The 21,399-nt window shown below is 44.1% G+C and overlaps 1 protein-coding gene across 1 annotated transcript in view; it reads left to right on the top strand.

The window, feature by feature from the left end:
- The window catches only part of ATP11B (ATPase phospholipid transporting 11B (putative)), a 109,947-nt gene extending 101,233 nt beyond the window's left edge, over positions 1-8,714 (top strand). The window contains exons 30-31 of the mRNA XM_067536610.1: positions 3,350-4,680; positions 5,259-8,714. Coding sequence (XP_067392711.1) covers positions 3,350-3,431 — 82 coding nt within the window. The 3' untranslated portion in view covers positions 3,432-4,680; positions 5,259-8,714. The remainder of the gene's footprint in view (positions 1-3,349; positions 4,681-5,258) is intronic.
- Positions 8,715-21,399: the final 12,685 nt, after the last annotated feature.

Below are 21,399 nucleotides of genomic sequence, written 5' to 3'. Positions count from 1 at the left end.
ATGTTTCAGCTTGAGTTACTTCTAAAGATATACAAAAGGGTCATATTTCTCCCAGACTATAACTCCATAATTAAAAGGAAAGTCTTTAAACATCTCATGCATTGGTGGCTACAAAAATGAAATATTTTTTTATAGTATAACTTTTATACTCTATTTCTAGAAACCAGTTAATTGACAAAACAAAGCCTTCAAGTTGACTTAGTTTTAAGGCTTTTTCTGTTTGTATAAAAAATTTCAGCAAAATCATGAGTGCCATTCAAAAATATGTGCTAAATATCTTCTTGAGTTATATACACTAAAACACACATTGTTGGAAGAAAAACTTAATAATCAGAAATATTTGATACAAGTAATGCTGACTTATCTTACAGCAAACATAGCTATTAAAGAAATATAGAAAGTGATTCAGAGATCTCCTGAAGTGAATACTTTCAATCTCCCCATTTAAAATAACTCAGAGGATTAGATAACAAATATGGAGGTATTTTATAGGGTAGAAATAAAAAACCTTTTGTACATCATTTTCTGTCCTTCACTGAATGATATCATATTCCTCCGTTATTCAAAAGCCAAACCTGGAAAAAATTGCACTTCTCATATTTACAAGGGGATTAATTTAGTATGTGAACAACTGTCTCTTTTTAAGTTAAAGGATGTGATATCGTTCATATAATATAAAAGCTTGTATGGGTAATTTATACTGACATGCATTGTCAGTTCTGATTTTACCTTTAGATGTTGATTTGGTATATGGTACATTTCGCTTTTAAAATTCTTGTGTTAACACAGTGTCTGTGGTTCTAATCATCTTCTTTATTATGGCTTGCTTATGAAATTTTGTTAATTATTTCCACAAATCTAGGGTATAATTATGCAAAAATATCCTATTCTGTATAAAAAAAACTGTTTATGATCAAGTACCTTTTTTTAAATCAAAACTCTTGCTGTATAGAAAGCAGGCATGATGTACAAAATAAACAGTTGAATAGAATTTTTAAAATACAAGATGAGCATTTAATTAGTCTAAAACCAACATTTCTGTTGTGGTTGCTTTAGGTATATTTTCACTTATTGTTATCTTCTGTAACACATGAAAACTATGCATTGCAAATTAGAAACATTTATTTTCCACATTGCTTTCTTCGTTTTAATGTCACCTAATAAGTGATATTGCTTTTGGCCAAAAAATTATGTTGATTGTGCATGGTCTCATAAAGGTAGGTATAATGACATTTTTCATTCTATTACGCATCTAGATTTTTACAATTTCCTCCCTCTTCATTCAGTAGGATCTTTTTTCTCAAATTAAAGAGCATATGCATGTTAAAAATATCATATCTGACAGAATATACAGCACTTTTTCAATATTGTGCTATTTCTCAGGTTACTTGTTTGTTACCTCATCATCTTTTTCCTAATCACTGTACCATCTAGCTGAATAATTTTAAAGCCTAAAAAGAGTTGTTTAAAGCATTAGAATTAACATTGCTTCAAACAAATGAATATGCAAAACTATCTTGGTGCTAGTCAAAGGGCTTTAGAAGTTACATTATTGGTGCTTCAGCTCCAGTTTTTATATTGATATGGCTTTTCACAATTCTTTTCAGTTTCACTTTATGAAATTAACTAAAAAAGAATCTGTTTGGTTTATTTCTTACATTTTTGTTTTCTGACTGACTCTGTTTCCTTCGGTTCAGCATTTCTATTTAAATTCTAGTCTAAAAGTGGTAGGAGGATATATTTACATTCTTCCCTTGCAATATGTGAAAGACCTTGAATATTTTTGTTGAACATGCTAATTATGTAAATCACATAAAACAGTTACCAGCTGTGAAATACTGAAGGTACGATTAAGTACTTCTAATCCCAGTATATATTTACTTCTAGTGTTAAGCTTAGATCAGGCTTGGGTACAAATTCAATTTAGATCTTATTAAATAGCTATTGTCTTTTAGAAGATGCATGCAATCTCGAATGTAATAGACTTGTGTAGTGTTAACCAACTATCCTATTCCATCCCAGAGGTATCATTGATGAGTGAAGTGATACCTGTATATATGTAGTTTGTAAAAGTGCTTTGTAATCCTTTGTAATGAAAAGCACTTTTCAAATACTGTAGATATAGATAGCTTGTGTTATATACAATATGTGCACCTAATATTCTGTCAAATATGATAATGGGATATGAAATTAAATATGCTATCAAATTTTGGATGGGAACCATTTTCTTTGATCTCAAGGTGTACAAATGCTTGGAGTAGAGGCTAAATGACATATAGTACTGCAGTTTTACTGTTTTTTAAAAGATATTAAAAATACATTTTTCATTATTTCATTCATTTAAAACAGAAATAATGCATGTTTCTTGCAAATTGGTAAAATGCATTTCTATCTCTCTTCCATTAAACTGTCTGTCAACTCATTAGCCAATAGAATATTAAAAATTCTACATCTCACATAAGTTCCTATGGTAGAACCGATTATTGAATGATCTGGATCTGTCATTAGCCAATACACTTGTCAAGGTACATATGTGTAGTATTTTTGGAGAAACAGCAGATTTCTGACAGAGGTGGGTTTTGGAGCATAAATTGTTTCTACTTGTGGCCCCCTTCCTTCCTATCCTTTGTTGACTTTAGCAAGCCTGCCAAAACAGTGGCCTATATACAGTATTTATTCGTCTAAGGAAATAACTTACTCTTAGGTGGAAAACATTGTTAGATTATATCATAATCAAAAGCAATGATCATTTGGATTATTTTTTCTTGATACATGTTTTCATTTAAATCTAGCACAGCCAATAGTAAAATATATTTTAATGGCTATAGTTAAACTATTAGGTGAAACTTGTTCCAAGTTAAGTAGCTCACAGCATCAGTATTAAAACATATAAATAAAACACCAATATATTAGCATACTGCAATTAACTATTTGTGTGCTGAGAGGATTTATTAGAATGATCTTACTATGCCAAAAATAAATTAGTATTCACTGTGCCTGAATTTACTATACAATATTGAAGTTGCTTCAAAGCATTAGTATTAGACCCTAGTTGCATATAAAAAGCACCATATAATTTAAATTTATAACAGTTGAAATATCTTTTTAGTCGTATTACAGTGAATTTTTAAAATTAATATTATCCGTTCAGAAAATTCATGAAATAGTTGTTGCTATTACTTGCAGCATATTTTTGAGGGTTTGAATGGATTTCAGGTATGACGATGGAATTAACTCACTACAGTTTTAAAGAAAGGAGTAATTTGCTTTATGCTCTTAGACTTTTATTCCTCTCCTCTAAAATTATAGGTTCCTAGTCAGCCAAACTTCTCTCTTATTGTTACTTTAGATCATGGAACTCATCGGATCCCTACTATACCAACGACAGAAGCATCTTGACTCTCTCCACAATGGACTCACCCACTTGTTAACAGGGACATTTGTTAATGCCTTGTGGAAGCCATATGGTGCTTATATAGCGATAATAGGTTATGAATGAGTTCAGTGCTGTATTCTCTGTCCTAGAAAATGAGCTAGCCAACAAAAACAACTAAATACAAACCTTGTGGTTTTACCTTGCGGCATAGCAAAACATTCATGTGAAGAATAATCTCTTCTGCCAAGTTTTCTAATCATATAACCAAATTGCTAAATATTTGAATGTTTTTTCTCTGCCCATTTCCTCTTCGTGTTACGTACTAACAGGTTGGAATCCTTTGTTTGACATTTTATTTGAAATCTCGGTTTTTCTGCTCCCAAGTAATTGATTTGAGGGTACTGACTTATTTTTAAGTCTCGTTTTGTTAATTAAACTAATTTTTTCCTTGAAAAAAATTTTTATTCTAAATTTATATTGAAGCTTCTTGTTATGCTAACCTACTAGTTTACAAATAAATAAAACTCTTGTTTCTTCCATGCGCAAGTCAATTAACAATTAGTATACCACTTTAAAAAAATACTGATTCAGTTGGATTACCTGTTAAGAAATTGAAATACCATCCACTTTTTTGTACTGGAGTATAAATGGGAATATACTAGTAAAATATGACATTGCCTTTCAAAATGCTGATAACACAGTTGACATTATGCACCTTTCAGGTATAATAAGCATCTCCTTTTCTTTACAGGCAATATTTAGGAGCCAGTCATTCTCCATAACCATTAGAGCCTTTATGTTTTAATAACTTTTATTGATCCTGTCATGGCAAAATAGGGAGGAAAACATTTTGAATGGATCGTGCAGTTGTCTCATTAGCATAAGTGTTGAAAATTTAAATAGTTAATCCTTTTAACATTGTTGGAGAGTTGCATGTTTTATTCTTTTTAATGTATTTATATTTGTCTATACTGTACTTTGAAGATTTAATTAATTATTATCTTCATATATCTGAAGGATCTGACACATTGATGGAAATGCTTTAATATACAAGTATCTCAATAAAAACAAATTGCACAGATGCTAGTTTGGACAGAATTATAAATTTTGCAGATACATTTTCTGCTATAAATGTGTCTAAGTTCTTGGGGCTAGGTAGGAATATTTGCAAATTCATGTGTATGTGTGTCTGTTTGTTTTGTTTGTTTGTTTGTTTGTTTATCAGACACCAGCTAACAGGAGGACTGAATCTACTAGCCATAGAGAGATACAAAGAAGAAAGTTGCAGGGGATCCATCAGTGAGGTACATAGGCTACTTCTCACTAGGATGTTGTTAGTCAGTCTTTTGCCATCCCAGCTTCTGGGTTGGTGGAGGGTGCTGCAGCCCCTGAACCCTGGTTGGTGACTCCATATTTTAAATCATCCTCTGACTCCTAAGTCCCATAAATTTCCATCCCCTAAAAAAGGAGAAGGAGTTGATAGAAAGCTGCATCTACATTGACAAAACTCAGACTTGTAATTTATCTACCAGCAGTGGCAGTGACAAATGCTTTAGTGTAGGCAGGGAGCACAGACATTCTTACCAATGTGTTATCTTATCTACATTACCTAAAGATTAGATATGTAGGGTAGATGACATGATGGTCTAAATGCCTGCCCCTGTCTACACTATAGTTTATCACCTGTAGAGGCTGCACTGGCGGTGAAGTACATGACTGATATTTTTTTTCATAGTGTAGACAAAGCCTTATTGTCCTTCTACGCTATGGGGCATGGGTTGCTACAAGAGAGGTTGATCTCCGTAGCCCTCCTAGATGTTGTGAACTGTAGCGGAGGAAGTGTTAAGATGTCTCCACTGCTATTCTCCTTTTCTGTTCTCAGATTTTTGGGTCATCCCCACTGCTAACAACTCCAGTGCCTACCTCTGCTGCTCTTCATGGCTTTTCCAGCAATGCATCACTTTAATTCACATCTTGAATCTTCATTTTTGCGACTATAAGGAATAGAAGCGTAACTTTTTTTAAATGAAAGCTTAATTTCTTCAGAAATTGGTGGATTTATCAATCTTTCAATCGCGTGAAAATACTTGGAAGTTCGAGTTAAATACCAGCACAGGTTTTCTCAGTGGCTTCTGTTCATGAGACAAAACATTTTTTATGCCATGGTTATCTGTGAAATAATCTTAGGCAACATTTTCTAAACAAATTCTAATCAGATATCTGCTGTTTGCAACCTTATCTTTGTTTTTTAAGTCATGATGCTTCACTTCTCAAAAGAAGCCGTGTCTGTCCATGTCATTCATTGCTTAGTCATCCCTCAATCTCAGTGTTGCCATGTAGTTTTTCATTAGTTCTTGTGATTAGTATGTCATGTTTTGAAACCTAAATTATGGTTCATGATTTATAAAAAAGGGAAAATGCTTTAAAAAAATATCCCAGCTCCAAGCATTTATAATAATTCCATACCGCACATATATAATATTTTCGCTTTCGTGGTATGAATAAAAGGTTGAATACATTTGTGCTAAACAAGCACAATTTTTATATTTGAAGAGTAATTTACCTCCATTATGTTTTTTTAAACCTTCCACCTCTTCCAGCTTCCCATCCCTTACCAGTGTGTCTAAGGTTACTGAAGAAACATGTATTTAAATAATTCAGGAAGAACTTAAGAATGTATCTGTCTACCCAGGTATACTTCTCTTTTTGAAAAAAAAACATCATCAGTGATGTTTATTTTTCATTAATGGGAATGTTTAATTGGTTTGCATAGGATACAGAATTTCTATTTCATGAATGCTTAGGAAGAAAAGGAACAATATTTTGCAATGTACCACAAATAATTTAGAATTGGTTTTACTCAAGAAAGGTTTTTTTTGTATATACCTCTGACTGTTAGAGTATGTGATATGCCAGTTCTAGATTCATTAGTATGTGGAATTTTACACAAAGTTAAACAAGTATATCATCTTCAGTTACTCAGCAGTAACTATTGGACTTTTTGATTAAAAACATGAGGAAAAAGAATATAGAGTATAGCAATGTGTGTTCTAGAGTTACCTTTAGTCTTGAAATCCACAAAATGAAGGCATGTGCAAAGGATTCGTTAAGGGTTTTCTTTTTATTACAGTAAAGGCTGCTCCAACCATTCTCAGTTCCCTGTAACATAAATGACATTATATGCATTCTTATTTTACTGTGCAGTATGGGATGGAAGAGAGCACTTTGTCCACAGCCACCTTTGAAACTAGACAGTTCTTAGCAGATCTTAAAACCTGGTATAGGATACAATCAGTTTTTCAAGAGCATATATTCTTTCACGTAACAACTGGTGTCTAAAACATACTGTGTAGAGACTGGGAACTGGAAACCAGACAAAAAAAGTCTGCTTGCATGAAAAACACTTCAAGCTACAATATAAATACTACTTAAAATATTTCATATAAATAATATTATAGAGGGAGACCACAAAAGTGAAGAGAGGGAATGTTGAAAATGTTACAATTTCAAAGTGATTTCTTGTTGGCTGGTGAAAATGTTTTTTTAAGACAGATTACATAATTTACCATACGTACTATGCAACTGTCACTCCTTACTAGAAATAATTTGTAGTACTTTCAAACCCTTATTTTTACAATAGGATAAAACTGTTCTGTGTGAGAAAAGTCTCACTTTTAGTGCTAGAAATCTCATGTCATAAAGCTTTTGTTAAACAAGGATAGTCTAGAATTTTTGATTGACAAACTTTCTTTACTTTTAAGATTAGGCTTTATATACTCCAATTGTATTTGTGAAGTGCAGAATTCAGAAGTACTTACAGTGTGTGCTACCAAAACCATTTGTTCTGGAGAATCATCTGTCTTGCTATGCTGATTTCTCATTGTACAATATACAGTAGTGATATGGCTATTTAATAGACGTTAACCCATAGTAACTGTGCAATTGGTACTGCATTATCGTATGATCAGCAGGGTTTCCAATGGAATTACAATACTAGAGCTGGGTGAAGCTTTCATAATGAAAAAGTTGACTTAAGTTAGCCTTTTTTCTGTTAATAAATTATCTACAGATTGGTGTTTTATGCAAACATTTCAGTCTACTGGTGGTTTACAGATTCCTTCCTTCTACCATTTACTATATGTTTTCCAAGGTGTGTGATTTATCACTTCAGCCGTGTCTGGTTTCTTCTCCCTTGTTTGGATTACTTAATTTTTATGAACAGGAAAAGGGAAATTGGAAGTTTTAATGTGGCTGTGTGAATACTTCTGCCACTGATCTTCTCGCAAAAACATTGACAAAAGTACTTGAAAGTTTTTTCGTTTTCCACAGGAACATTCCTGCAGTTAAATATAATTCATACAAATTGCAAAGGCAGTTACATTAAATATAGACCCTGGTGCTCTCAGCGCTAATCCATGATGTTCACTAGAATGGTCTCCATCACTTTCTTGACATATTCACCGAGCATTAGCTATTGCCATGGTATAATGCAAGTGGTTTTGCAGCAATTGTAGACAACTGTCATCACCGTAGATATGATTTTTTGTTTGTTTGTTTGTTTCCAGTATATATAAATGCATGGAACTTGAATTAAGTCTGACAGGCTTGGGGCAAAAAGGCATCTGATATATAGTATGAAAAGGCATATCTGAGAGCATCCTAAAAATATTGCTGATTACAACACAGTGTGAATTGTTTAAATTTAAATGTGCATAAACATGATCTAATGTAATAGCAAATACCATTATTTATCATCAACATTTTTAAAGGAAATTGTTTCATGTCAAAGAAGCCTGGTTGATCCTTGGCAGTGGGCTATATCGTAATACTTTGCATGTATATATTTAAGAAGCATGGGCAGATTATTTAAAAAAGGCTGTTTTTGGGTATAAATAAAATGTCATTACTACACCAAAAAGTATATATATATTTTTAATGATTAATTATGGTCCCATTAAATGTTTCAATTTTGTGTGTGTTTAGGAACAATGAATCATTAACTTTCCCCCCCCTTAAGAAAAGCATGATCAAGTGCTGCTTGTTTTAGGGGGGGAAAGCTTGAATGATACTCATGCAAGAAGTATTGGATGCTACCTAAGAGCTATGTTGACTGAAATTGTTACTGTTAGACATTAAGGGACATTAACAACTGGAAACTGTAGCAATAATTAGTACAAAGAATTTCAGACCTCAGACACTGTGCTGCCTCTAATGTTCTTTTTAGATCCTCTGATTGACAGCAGAGTTAATACAGGGTGTTCATTGTACAGCTCTGTCAGTAAAGTTGTTTTAAAAAGTTTATGGAAATTATATTTATTAAATAAAACTTTCACTTTTAGCTGGGTTGATTTGTTTTTAATTGTGATTAGCCTTGAACTATGTTTATTTTGATGCATTTGTAGTACGTGTACATCATTGTGTATGAGGAAACAGTACCCCCGGAGCATGATTTCATAACAACAGTACAGTGTATAAATTACCTTTTGAGCTATTGTAAAAGTTGCTTTAAATTCTTGATGCTCCATAGCATCTTCTCTTCCCTAAATTTGGGAGTTGTATTTAATCCCCTCAACAGCCCAGAGACGGACTTGCGGCAAAGGGGAATCTTCAGCACATCCTTCGACTTAGAGCTGCTAATTTTTCTGGTAGCCACAAAGCGGCATCCAAGAATTTTGAAGTAACAAAGAGCAGTTTTGTTCTCTAACAGCTGATTCCTTTTTTGTTGTTGCCAGCACTAGAGAGCAAATAGTCGTATTTGGAAACCCAGGTTTTCATTTCCTATTATCTTTGTCTTCAAGACAACTTTACAGTTAGCAGAGCGGCTGCTTTTTTGTTGGGTTTAATTTGTTTGTTTTTTGTTTTCTTATACTGAAAGGTTATCATGTGCAAGCAGACCCAAATCTTCAAAAACTCTCTTGCTCTGCATTTAAAAATTTAACAGCTCCTTTATCCCTTGGCATCTACTCTTTCAACTAAAAATATCCTTTTGAATCCAATCAGAAATACATTCAACATTATTTTGTTTCATTTTTCATGTAAATTATCCTACTGTGCTTTAGCCTTTGATTCCCCACCCCCACCCCGCTTAAGAGCCTGCATATCATATAGAAACTATGATTTCAGGTTGAATTTGAAGTAAGATACAAACAAGGAGGGAAGAGATCTATGAAAACTGTTCCAAGCTGCCTGGAGTAAAAAAGGTGAAGTTTTATTGACAACACTCAGGGCAGGACAGCATGAAAGAACAGAGAAAGCCAATGCTAGAGAAGCAATCAAGGTCAATTAGATTAAATCACATGATAGGCTTATAGAGCAAACAAACCTCACTGTGCATTACAGCTTCAGCTATTGCTGGTGGCTCCTCCTCAAGGCAAGTCTAAGCCCTGGTGGTGATTTTACCCTTACTTCTCTGAGCCCATGCCACTGGGGTAAGAGAGGCCTGCGTGCAACCCACTGCCTCTGCCGTGTCTCTCCATCTCTCTAAAGGCTCTGGGGCAGTGGTGGTATATTACAATGGTGCAAGGATGTCAAGGAAAACAAATTACAACGGATGCTACTCTGGACACTACTATAAATTTTGTAATTGTGGGAAACGCCAGCAATTCATTTTTAAAACAAAGGCAATAGCTTTTCCATGGAGTCTGCTGTAGTGTTACTGCTGCCTGCAACAATCAGATTGCATGTAATTAGTGTCTTACTAAAAAGCAAGAAAAATCATGGCAGATGTGTTCCATATAAAGATGGTGGGGGAAATAAAGTTCTCTAAGGCAGCTTAAGATTTTTTTCTCTTAACTGAACACCAATGAGCTGCACGCCTACACTTTATAAACGGGAGAAGCAGGGGTTGAGCCAGCACCCTATATAAAGATGAACCCACAAAGACATGGAGAAAGATAGCAGTAGACATAGTAAATTGGATGGTAAGGAACTGGAGCCAGAGAGATTTCAGGACCAAAAGTGACAAGTTACCAAGAGCCACATTTGAGCTGAGAAGTGAATGGGACAGATGTCCTTCCTTTTGTTTTCTTGTCCAGAGGCTGCTGCAGTGCAGGGTCTGTGTGGCCCGTAGGAGAGAGTGGAGCATGCCTTAGTAAGGGGCCACACAGGAACATTTGGAGGGGCATGGTGAGGCGGAAGCACCACCCAGTCCGGCTCTGACCCCATCGCCATTTTGGCGCTAGCCACAGCTCCAGCTCCCAGCCATGACCTGAGTCCCAGCTCTGGCCATGGACATGCACCGGCCACCGGGGTTGCAGCTCCAACCATGGCTCCCGGCCTCTGCTTCCAGTCCTGACTCTGGCTTTGGCCTGGCTCCTGCCTGTGGCTCCTGGGGGGGGAGGGGTGACCAAAAAAGTTGAGGGCCCACAGTTCTACAGCTTCCACAGCAGGAGAGACCACTTCTCGCTTTCTTCTTTGGAAAATGCTCCCCACTTCTTTAGCAAATGTGAGCAGCAGCAGGTAGTAAGATCATCTCTATCATTTTTACCAGGCTTTAACTGCATGTGACTGTAAAGCAAAGGTAGAGAGCTATAGACACCCTTTCCTCCTCCACTTCTCCAGCATCACTTTTTCGGTCTTCAGTATGCCTGCTTGATGAAAGCAATTGCACAGCACTACTGGAGTGAAGGGGAATAGTTGAAGTTCTGTACCCAGCTGTCAAAAGAAGAAAGCTGGGACCCAAACTCATAGCCTAGCAAATTCTGGCTGTCCAGCTACACTGCACCAGTCATAGAACTGACAACAATCACCTTTCCTGAAAGGTTGGCGCGAGCTAGCGGCTGCAGGCCAGCACAACCTAGAGTGGCCCCAGCAGGTGATGGCGTAGTGCACTGTGAGGGCGTGGCCAGAGGGCCATGTTGCTGCCCGGCAGCTCTCATTCCATGCCATGCATGAGCAGTACGTATCATACGCCTGGGATGGTGTCTGGCCCAACCAGCCAGGCATGTCCCCACCCATGGACTGTCCTGAGGCCCCTCCCACTGCACCCCACACTTCCCCCAGGGCTCCCTCACTCCTAGCCCAGGTAGGCGGGTGCTGCAGCAGCGCCCCCCCACCCTTGCTCAGCCTCTCCCCTCAAGTGGGTGGGAGGTGGGGCTAGGGCAGCCCAGCCAGCTGTTGGTCCGGGGCAGCAAGGGCTGGGGCCACCTGGCCAGTGCTCCAGGGGTTGGTGCCATACTAGGCGGGCGTGCAAAGGCCTGGCACGGCTGGGGGTTTTGGGGGGAGAGCAGCTGAGTGCTTGGGTTTCCCCGGTGCCGGGAACCACGGTTAGGCCAGGATTTGGGGTGGCTGGGCCAGCGGCTTGGATCAACTGGGGTGGTCATCCTCCAGCTACGGTAGGGGGCGGGCCGCGACGACATGCAGCAGAACGGCAGGTCTCATGGCTAGCTTCCCCGCATGGCGGCCTCACGCACCACCCATGCCACCACGGAGGCGGTGGTGATCACGTGCGCCCACATGGAGTGTGCCAGGCGGTGTCACTCGGGTGTCCATGTAGCAGGCCAAAGCCCAGCAGCCTTCCAGGGAGCACAGCAGCCTGTCAGTGAGCACGGCATGGGGTTAAGCCTGGCGGCTGGCTGGCCTGGTTGAGCTGAAGCTGGGAGCTGACCTTTGGGGTAAGAGGCAGGGCTAGTCTGACCTTATGGCACATGGTGCACAGGGTTTAGGGTCAGCCCTTATGGCCACCCAGTCACTGACCAACTGGGCAGCGGTGCCAGCGCCCCCAGGAAGAGGCTCTTTATGGGTAGCAGTGCCTCAGCCCCACCCCCTCCAGCAAGCAGGCAGTTGGAGGGTGGGTGAATAGCACCGGGCCGGCCGCGGGCGGAAGGTGCTGAGTGTGGCGTGGTGAACAGGGATTGATCTGAGTGAGATGCCCACGTTCTTGACTGCCAGCTATTAGTCTAGGCTGCCTACACATGCGCCCCAGCCAAAACACATGGGGGGGGGGGGGGGGGGGCTGGCCGGGGGGTGAGGTGGACCACCCTGCCATGAACCTGGGTGAGACAATCCAACCTGTTGGCATGTCCCCACCCATGGACTGTCCTGAGGCCCCTCCCACTGCACCCCACGCTTCCCCCAGGGCTCCCTCACTCCCAGCCCAGGCAGGCGGGTGCTGCAGCAGCGCCCCCCACCCTTGCTCAGCCTCTCCCCAAGTCCTCAGCAGACTTGAGCTGGGGGGTGGTGCGGGACAAGGAGCCCGAAGGCCACCGAGCCATGGAAGAAGGAGGGCATCACCCTTGGCCCCTCTGGAGCAGCAGCTGGCGCCGGGGGGGTGTGTGTGTGTGTCATGGAGTTCCCAGTCGTGGGTGCGGCACCACGTTCTGCTCAGTGCGTCCGGCAGCCTGTTCTGCACGCTAGGCGGGGGCGTCGCATGGGGCAGGAGGTTCTGGCAGCAGCTCCAGCGGCAGACGGCTGCTGTGCAAAGGGACGGGGAGCTGGTGCCGCCGAGAACTGGGTTTACTGTGGTGCCATGGCAGCGGGCCCACACACGTGCTCTGCCTGCTCACACCCCCCCCCCCAAAACGTCTCCTTGGCCTGTGGCGGGGGGAGGGAGATGGGCTCTGTCCGTCTCCGGCTGCACCTGCATCACCCTTGGGCCCCTGGCCTTAATGTTCCCAAGCGTAGACATTTCAGCCAGCACTACGCTGATGCCCCCTTGTGAACAGCTAAGAGTCGCTGGTTGTGTGTGTGTGTGTGTGTGTGTGTGTGTGTGTGTGTGTGTGTGTGTGTGTGTGTGTGTGTGTGTGTGTGTGTGTGTGTGTGTGTGTGTGTGTGTGTGTCCCTTGGCCCGAAATTGCCCCCGTGCACAGATAAAGGCGCGCTCAGTCTGGCCGTCTATTGTTTTTTGGTAGCTTAAAGGTTCCTTTTCACTAGCCAGGCCAGGAGACACCCTGGCCCAATGCTGAGGTGATTTCACTTCGCTCAGTATTTACAGCTCCTCACACAGACATTACAGCATCATGCCAGGCACATTTAAACACATCCCCGTTCAGTGCCGCAGGGCGAGCATTAGCCGTGACGTGGCAATTGTGCAGTTTAGCCTCTCTGCACATACGCCGTGCGATGCTCCCCCTGCCCTGCCGCACACACACACACACTCCGGAGCTCGGGTTTATAATTTCACAGTTCTGTGACGTTTTTCACCATTTTTGGATGGCTTTTGAGTTGTGGATGCCACAGCCATTAAAGGCTACTCTTAGCAGATGAAGACATTAAATGTAATTACGGGCTGGCTTTAGAAAGCGCCGAGTGGTCAAAAATTGTATGGGGTTAGGCTGGACCAAACTCGGCTCATTCCTGGACAGTTTTGTGCATTTCTTGGAACTGGCTGGTCTAGTGCCATGATTACGTTTTCTTGCTTACACAGACGGCCATAGACAGGCGAAGCACACAGGGACGTCATTCACTTTGCTTAAACCCATGGGGGGGGAAAAACGACACACGACACGATGACTAAGCATCAGAGCAGGAGGAATCATAGAATATTAGAGTTGGACGGGACCGCAGGAGGTCATCTAGTCCAAGCCCCTTCTCAAAGCAGGACTAACCTCAGCTATATCATCCCAACCAGGGCTTTGTCAAGCCTCAGCTTAAAAACCTCTAAGGATGGAGATTCCACCACCTCCCCAGGTAACCCATTCCAGTGCTTCACCACCCTCCTAGTAAAAAACTTTTTCCTAATGTCCAACCTCGACCTCCCGCCCTGCAACTTGAGACCGTTGCTCCTTGTTCTGTCATCTGCCACCACCGAGAACAGCCTCTCCAGCCTCCCTGGAACCCCCTTTCAGGTAGTTAAAGGCAGCTATCAAATCCCCCTCACTCTTCTCTTTTGCAGACTAAACAAGCCCAGTTCCCTCAGCCTCTCCTCATAAGTCCTGTGCTCCAGCCCCCTAATCATTTTGGTTGCCCTCCGCTGCACTCTCTCTAACTTGTCCACATCCTTTTTGTAGTGGGGGGCCCAAAACTGGACACAATATTCTAAATGCGGCCTCACCAATGCTGAATAGAGGGGAATGATCACTTCCCGTGACCTGCTGGCAATGCCCCTCCTAATGCAGCCTAATATGCCATTAGCCTTCTTGACAACCAGGGCACACTGCTGACTCATCTCCAGCTTTTTATCCACTGTTACCCCCCAGGTCCTTTTCTGCAGAACTGCTGCCCAGCTCGTCGGTCCCCAGTCTATAGCTGTGCATGGGATTCTTCCTTCCTAAGTGGAGGACTCTGCACTTGTCCTTGTTGAACCTCATTAGATTTCTTTTGGCCCAATCCTCCAGTTTGTTTAGGTCACTCTGTATCCTATCCCTACCCTCCAGGGTATCTACCACTCCCCCAGCTTAGTGTCATCCGCAAACTTGCTGAGGGTGCAATCTACCCCATCCTCCAGATCATTAATAAAGATGTTGAACAAAACCGGCCCCAGGACCGACCCCTGGGGAACTCTGCTTGTGACCGGTTGCCAGCTAGACATGGAGCCATTGATCACTATTCGTTGAGCCCTATGCTCTAGCCAGTTCTCTATCCATTTTATAGTCCATTCATCCAACCCATACTTCTTTAACTTGCTGATAAGAATACTGTGTGAGACAGTATCAAAAGCTTTGCTAAAGTCAAGGTATATCACATCCACCGCTTTCCCTACATCCACAGAGCCAGTCACCTCATCATAGAAAGCAATCAGGTTGGTCAGGCATGACTTTCCCTTAGTGAATCCGTGTTGACTGTTCCTGATCACCTTCCTCTCCTCCAAGTGCCTTAAAATGGATTCCTTAAGGACCTGCTCCATGATTTTTCCAGGGATTGAGGTGAGGCTGACCAGTCTGTAGTTCCCTGGATCCTCTTTCCTCCCTTTTTTGAAGCTGGGCACTATATTTGCTTTTTTCCAGTCCACAGGGACCTCCCCCTGTTCCCACGAGCTTTCAAAGATAATAGCCAATGGCTCTGAAATCACCTCAGCCAACTCCCTCGGGTGCATTGCATCCGGCCCCATGGACTTGTGAATGTCCAATCCTTCTAAATAGTCTTGGACCTGTTCCTTCAGCACTGCGGGATGTTCACCTCCTTCCCATTCTGTGCCACCCAGTGCAGCAGTCTGAGAGCTGATCTTGTCTGTGAAGACAGAGGCAAAAAAGGCATTGAGTACCTCAGCTTTCTCCACATCCTCCGTCACTAGGTCGCCTCCCTCATTCTCTAAGGGGCCCACACTTTCTCTAATCTTCCTCTTGTTGGCAACATGCCTGTAGAAACCCTTCTTGTTCCCCTTCACTTCCCTTGCTAGCTGCAACGCCAATTGTGCTTTGGCCTTCCTGATTTCATTCCTGCACGTTCGAGCAGTGTTTATATAATCCTCCCTAGTCATCTGACCAAGCTTCCACTTCTTGTAAGCTTCTTTTTTGTGTTTAAGTTCGCCAAGGACATCTTTGTTAAGCCAAGCTGGACGCCTACCATATTTGCTATTCTTTCTGCACATCGGGATGGTTTGCTCTTGTGCCCTCAATAAGGTCTCTTTAAAATACAGCCAGCTCTCTTGGGTTCCTTTCCCCCTCATATTAGCCTCCCAGGGAATCCTGCCCATCAGTTCCCTGAGGAGTCAAAGTCCGCTTTTCTGAAGTCCATGGTCCGTATCCTGCTGCTCTCCGTTCTTCCTTTCGTCAGGATCCTGAACTCGACCATCTCATCATGGTCACTGCTGCCTAGGTTGCCACCCACTTGTATTTCCCCTACCAAATCTTCCCTGTTTGTGAGCAGCAGGTCAAGAAAAGCACGGCCCCTAGTTGGTTGCTCCAGCACTTGCACAAGGAAATTGTCTGCAACACTCTCCAAAAACTTCCTGGATTGTTTGTGCTCTGCTGTATTGCTCTTCCAGCAGATGTCAGGATGATTGAAGTCTCCCATGAGAATCAGGCCCTGTGAACTGGAAACTTTCCCTAGTTGAGTAAAGAAAGCCTCATCCATCTCGTCCTCCTGGTCTGGTGGTCTGTAACAGACACCCACCAGGACATCACGCTTATTGTTCTTGCTTCTAAGCTTAACCCAGAGACACTCAACTGACTTATCTCCAGTTTCATACTGGAGCTCAGAGCAGTCATAGTGCTCTCTTACATACAGTGCAACTCCTCCCCCCTTTCGCCCCTGCCTGTCCTTCCTAAACAGTTTATACCCATCCATGACAGCGCTCCAATCATGAGCGTTATTCCACCAAGTCTCAGTTATTCCAATCATGTCGTAGTTTCTTGACTGTGCCAGGACTTCCAGTTCTTCCTGCTTGTTTCCCAGGCTGCTTGCATTTGTGTACAGGCACTTGAGATAAGTAGCCGAGTGGCCTACTTTCGCAGTATGAATCGGGAGGCCTCTCTGCTGCACCCTCCTCCTTCTGCTTCCTTGTGGTGTCCCTCTTCCCCACTAACCTTCGGGCTTAGGTCCCCGTCCCCCGTCGAAACTAGTTTAAAGCCCTCCTCACTAGGTTAGCCAGCCTGTCTGCGAAGATACTCTTCCCTCTCTTCGTTAGATGAATCCCGTCTCTTCCTAGTAATCCTTCTTCCTGGAACAGCATTCCATGATCGAAGAATCCAAAGCCCGCCCTTCGACACCACCTGCGTAATCACGCATTTACTTCCCCAATGCGACTGTCCCTACCTGGGCCTTTTCCCTGAACAGGGAGGATGGACGAGAACACCACTTGCGCTTCAAACTCCTTAATCTCTTTTCCCAGAGCCACATAGTCCGCAGTGATCTGCTCAAGATCATTCTTGGCAGTGTCATTGGTGCCCACATGGAGGAGCAGGAAGGGGTAGCGGTCTGAGGAGGCGGGACAGCAGTGAGTGGGGGCAGGGGGAGGTCCCAGCGCGCCTGCTGTACTATCCAGGTCTGAGACAATTGGAGCCAGTTGGGGGGGAGGGGGGGGTTTGCTATGAGGCCGCCAACAGCGGGTACAGGCAGTGATAAGGGTCCCACAGGGGCCAGTAGTGCCATGAAGCCGAGTCGTCATGGAACTGCGGGCCCCAGGGATACAGATACTGGCTAGGCAGGCCAGGAGCATAGGGGGCCGGACAAGACAGAGGAGCCCAGGGGCCTGCACTATGCCAGGAGACCAAGGTGCAGAATGGCTCTTCTGCCAAGAAGCCCCTGGCCGCAGCGGAGCCGTGGGTGCGGGTAGTGCTGTGACCAGTGGGGTGGGGAGGTGAGGGTTGGGTACAACAGCTCAAGGTGGGCCACGGGCACCAGAGGCTCCGTCCGGCCGGTGTCCAGGGCACATCCCACTGTCGGCTGCGCCGAGGAGGGGGTCTGCAGAGCAGAGCTCAGAGAGTCCTGCTGTCTGCGTAGCACGCACCAGCGTAGTGTCGAGACCCTCAGTCCTTGCAGGAACCAGCAGTGCTGGAGGGGGAGGGGGTGTCTCGCTTCTGCGCCGCCTCATCCCTGCTTCAGGGGGGGGTGGCCCTGCAGGGTCGTCACATGATGGTTTCACCGGCCTGAACCCGGCTCGGGGAGGAAGCGCGGCGCAGAGACCACAATGGGGACCTCCTGCGGTGTTTGTTAGCGCGCTTGCCATTGTCCTTGTGCGCCTTCTCACGTCTCGGCTGTGCCGACAGAGCCGGGCACGACGCCGAGGGCAGGGCGCTCACCGCCAGTGATGGGCGGTGCACTGCTGGCACGGGACTCGGCCTCCGCACAAGCCGGAGCACTTCCACCACGAGCACTTGTGGCGGCGCTGAAGTCAAGCGTGGCGCGTCCTTGAGGGGCAGGACCTACCGCTATTGCAGCAGGCACTGGGTGACTCTCACCCAGGCAGCAGCGACAGCAGGCGTTGGTCGCGCACAGAGAACGAGTGAGGGCGCTAGGCGTAGAGCTTGAACCCCAGAATGCCGGGCGTAGTCCCCCAACGGGGTCGGAAACAGCTCTCCCGACCTACAACGGCCCGGTATTCTCGCAGTCTACGAGCGTGAAGAGAGGAGTCTGACTCCGCCCAGGTGGTAAGAGGGAACTGAGGACATGTCACCCCCCGCACGGCCTCTTCTACCCTTGCATGGCGCACGTGGCAATGCAGGTCACCAGCCCCTGCTGCTGAGAACTGGCCAGCTCGGGCGCATGGCGTGCACGCGCATTTGGAATCCAGCTAGGGAGCGTCATTCAAAGAAGAAAAAAATATTACAAGCTACAAGGGACGGAAAAAAAAAAAGCCAACTTTCTGAAGGGTGACTACGAAGAGTGTATGGTGGCTTAGACCCAAAGTTTGGCGACGAGGCAGCACACTGCCCTGTACATTGCTTCCCGAAACCACAGTGGAATTTATGTCAAATGGCCCTAAACTTGAAGGCAGCCTTAGGGCTTAGCATTGAAGTGGTGTAGACTGCAAGCTCTCTGGGGCAGAGATTCTCTTTTAATTGCATCTGTGGGGTGCCCAGCAGAATGAGCCCCTGAGCCTTGATTAGCAGGTACTATCGCAATACTAATGAATTCACCCATAGCTATGGACTGCGTGGGCCAATACAAAAGGCGTGAGACGAGACAAGGCCTTGTCGACAACGCAATTCATTATGAAAATGCTTGAAGTTAAAATGCTGTACGCTGTGGCACATGCAAAATTACCGATTACAAACAAAACTACTGCCGTTAAAGAGGAACAGCGGCTGAACTGTCACCCAAAGGCAGATTTCAAACATTGCAACAAGCGGAGGCGTTTCAAAAAAATAAAAGACTGGTAGAGAGATTTGTGATTGAGGGCATAACAGAGGCCTGGAGAAGGACCATCTTGTCAGCCTGATACAAAAAGTAACAACTGACCTGTTAAAAATACGCCAGAAGAGCCCATTGTTGAGTGCACAGAGGGTTTTTGCCTGCAGCTGGCAACACACAGAGAAATATTTGCCAGACAGCGTCACTACAAGCAGGAAGCTGCTGCCTATGACAAGCTGGAGAGCAGAGAAGTCACAAACTACAAGGTTTCTGGACCTGCCTGAAATGACGCTCAGGGGCGGGACGGGAGCTATTTAACAGACGAGTGACGATATTGCGCCATTGGAGAAATGAAAGCTTCCGTTTAAGCTTCTGCTTCTATTGTCTACTTCGATTTTAAGCATTTTGTGGCAGGGACTATCTTTTTGTTGGTGCAATGCCTAGCAGGTTCTGGTCAATGACGGAGGCTCCTAGGTGCTCCCACAATACAAATCATCATCTCTGACTTCCTGTTTTTCTAGGCCATCGTTTCAGCAAGGACAGGGAACCGGTGAGCCCTGCCCTTCAAACCTCCCCACCTAGCCTGTTGCAGAGCCATGATTGTGAGCTCTGTCCCTGCTTTTCACCACGGGGCACCCTCCAGGCTTCAGTTTAACGAGGAAAGTCATATTACTGAGTTTCTGTCCTGTGCCCTCTAAAAGCAGACCAAGTCTGGCACGCCGGCTGTTTGAAGTGTCAACATATTTTATCTGGTGATGTCAAGATTTTCAGTCTTTGGGCCCCCCTGCTCTGCGTGAGAGGTACATGCAGTGATACTGGTTAACTAGATTAAATTGTGCCCTTGAAGCCCCGTTGGCAAAAGGAGGTCCCTGTTCTAATTGTCCAGACACGTGCCGGACTATGATCACTTCCTCCTGGCCCTGGTCAAAGTCGCCATCTTCAATACCAGGGAGGGGAGGTTGGCCGGGGAGGCGTCCTGCGACTGTGGGGCCTATTTCCGTTCCCTTCTCCGTTCACGTCTCCGGGCAGAGTTCTTCTGGGTGGCGTCCACTGGCTCCATGGACACCTTCCGGGAGCGGTGGGCACTGTCTGGGGTTCTCTCCTCGGTGTCCCCTTCCAGTTCCCTTCTTTTATACCTTTGACCCTCACGCCCTTTCCTGTTTTTACATTTGTTGTCCCAAGTAATTAGTAGCTCTCTAGGTCCGGTGGCTCCTCCTCTTGGGCTAGTTTGCAAATAGGATCACTTCCTGCCCCACCCTAGTTTGCAAATAGGATCACTTCCTGAGTTAAGGGAGAGGAAGCCTCTACAGGCTTCTTCTCACTCACTGTTACTGGACTGCAACCTCTGCCTTCAGCAATCCAGTTTCAGCCATCAAGCACTGAGACCAATCGTCTTCAAATAAACTTCCCATTCATCCCATAATGGAAGTGCCAAATATATTTACCCTCCCCATCCAGTGTACAGATTGTTCTCGCTTGTAGCAATGGGACTTTTTTTAACCTGCACAGAACAGTCAGGAGGAGTGTGCGTGCATATGCACCATCAACTCAGTTACATTAAGTAGCAGTTGCTGCGTGATTTTCACCAAGTTGGTTAGTGTTATTTTTCATTAAGAGCAGGAGCTCTCACTGTTGTGCTTTTTGATATTCCTTACTTTGAATGCCATAAAAGCTTTGTTGGGCACGAAGAGGAGAGAAGGCAGAACTACAAATGCTAAGTATTGGAAATCTGTGGCTCAGTTCTACAGATTTCACACTTGCCATTTATGTGTTGCCAAGTCACTGTCCATTAGTTCCTACTCATGGGTTTGTTTTTAATATGTTTTTAAAAGGGAAAGCCGGCTAATCCGAACAGCAGGGCAAGATGACTCACCAGAGTCACCCTGAAGAGATTTAGGGCTGGCATCTCATTGGCTAAAATGAGACGAGCCTGAGAAAACACTTTTGAGATAATGTAAGTGAAGCGTGGTGAGGCTGAGGTTGAGGTCTCCTAGGGCTCCATTTGCAAAATGGAACCAGACCCTAAGAGAAGCGCATTTCTAGCTCACTAGAACAGAGGAAAGAAAGGATCGCCTCGCTCGAATACATTTACCTCCCATGGCCAGCACTAGCTAGGTTCTACTATAGAAATTATTTGTATTATCGTAGCACCTACGAGCCCTAGTGATGGACCAGAGCCCTGCTGTACATACACAGAACAGAAAGACACTCCTGGCCCTAAAGAACTTATTGCTGCCTCAATCTCTTCCGCCCCCCCTCCCGCCCCCCCAGTGTATGTGACACAAGGATTTGAGGACACCTTTCTATTATGCAGCCACATTAAACTCGGCTAAAAAGCAAATAGCATTGAAAAA

This window comes from Emydura macquarii, unplaced genomic scaffold, assembly GCF_026122565.2.
Source record: "Emydura macquarii macquarii isolate MOO-44397 ecotype Brisbane River unplaced genomic scaffold, CSIRO-AGI_Emac_v2 contig_3603, whole genome shotgun sequence".
Lineage (NCBI taxonomy): Eukaryota > Metazoa > Chordata > Testudines > Chelidae > Emydura > Emydura macquarii.
This window is presented reverse-complemented; position numbering and strand designations above follow the sequence as displayed.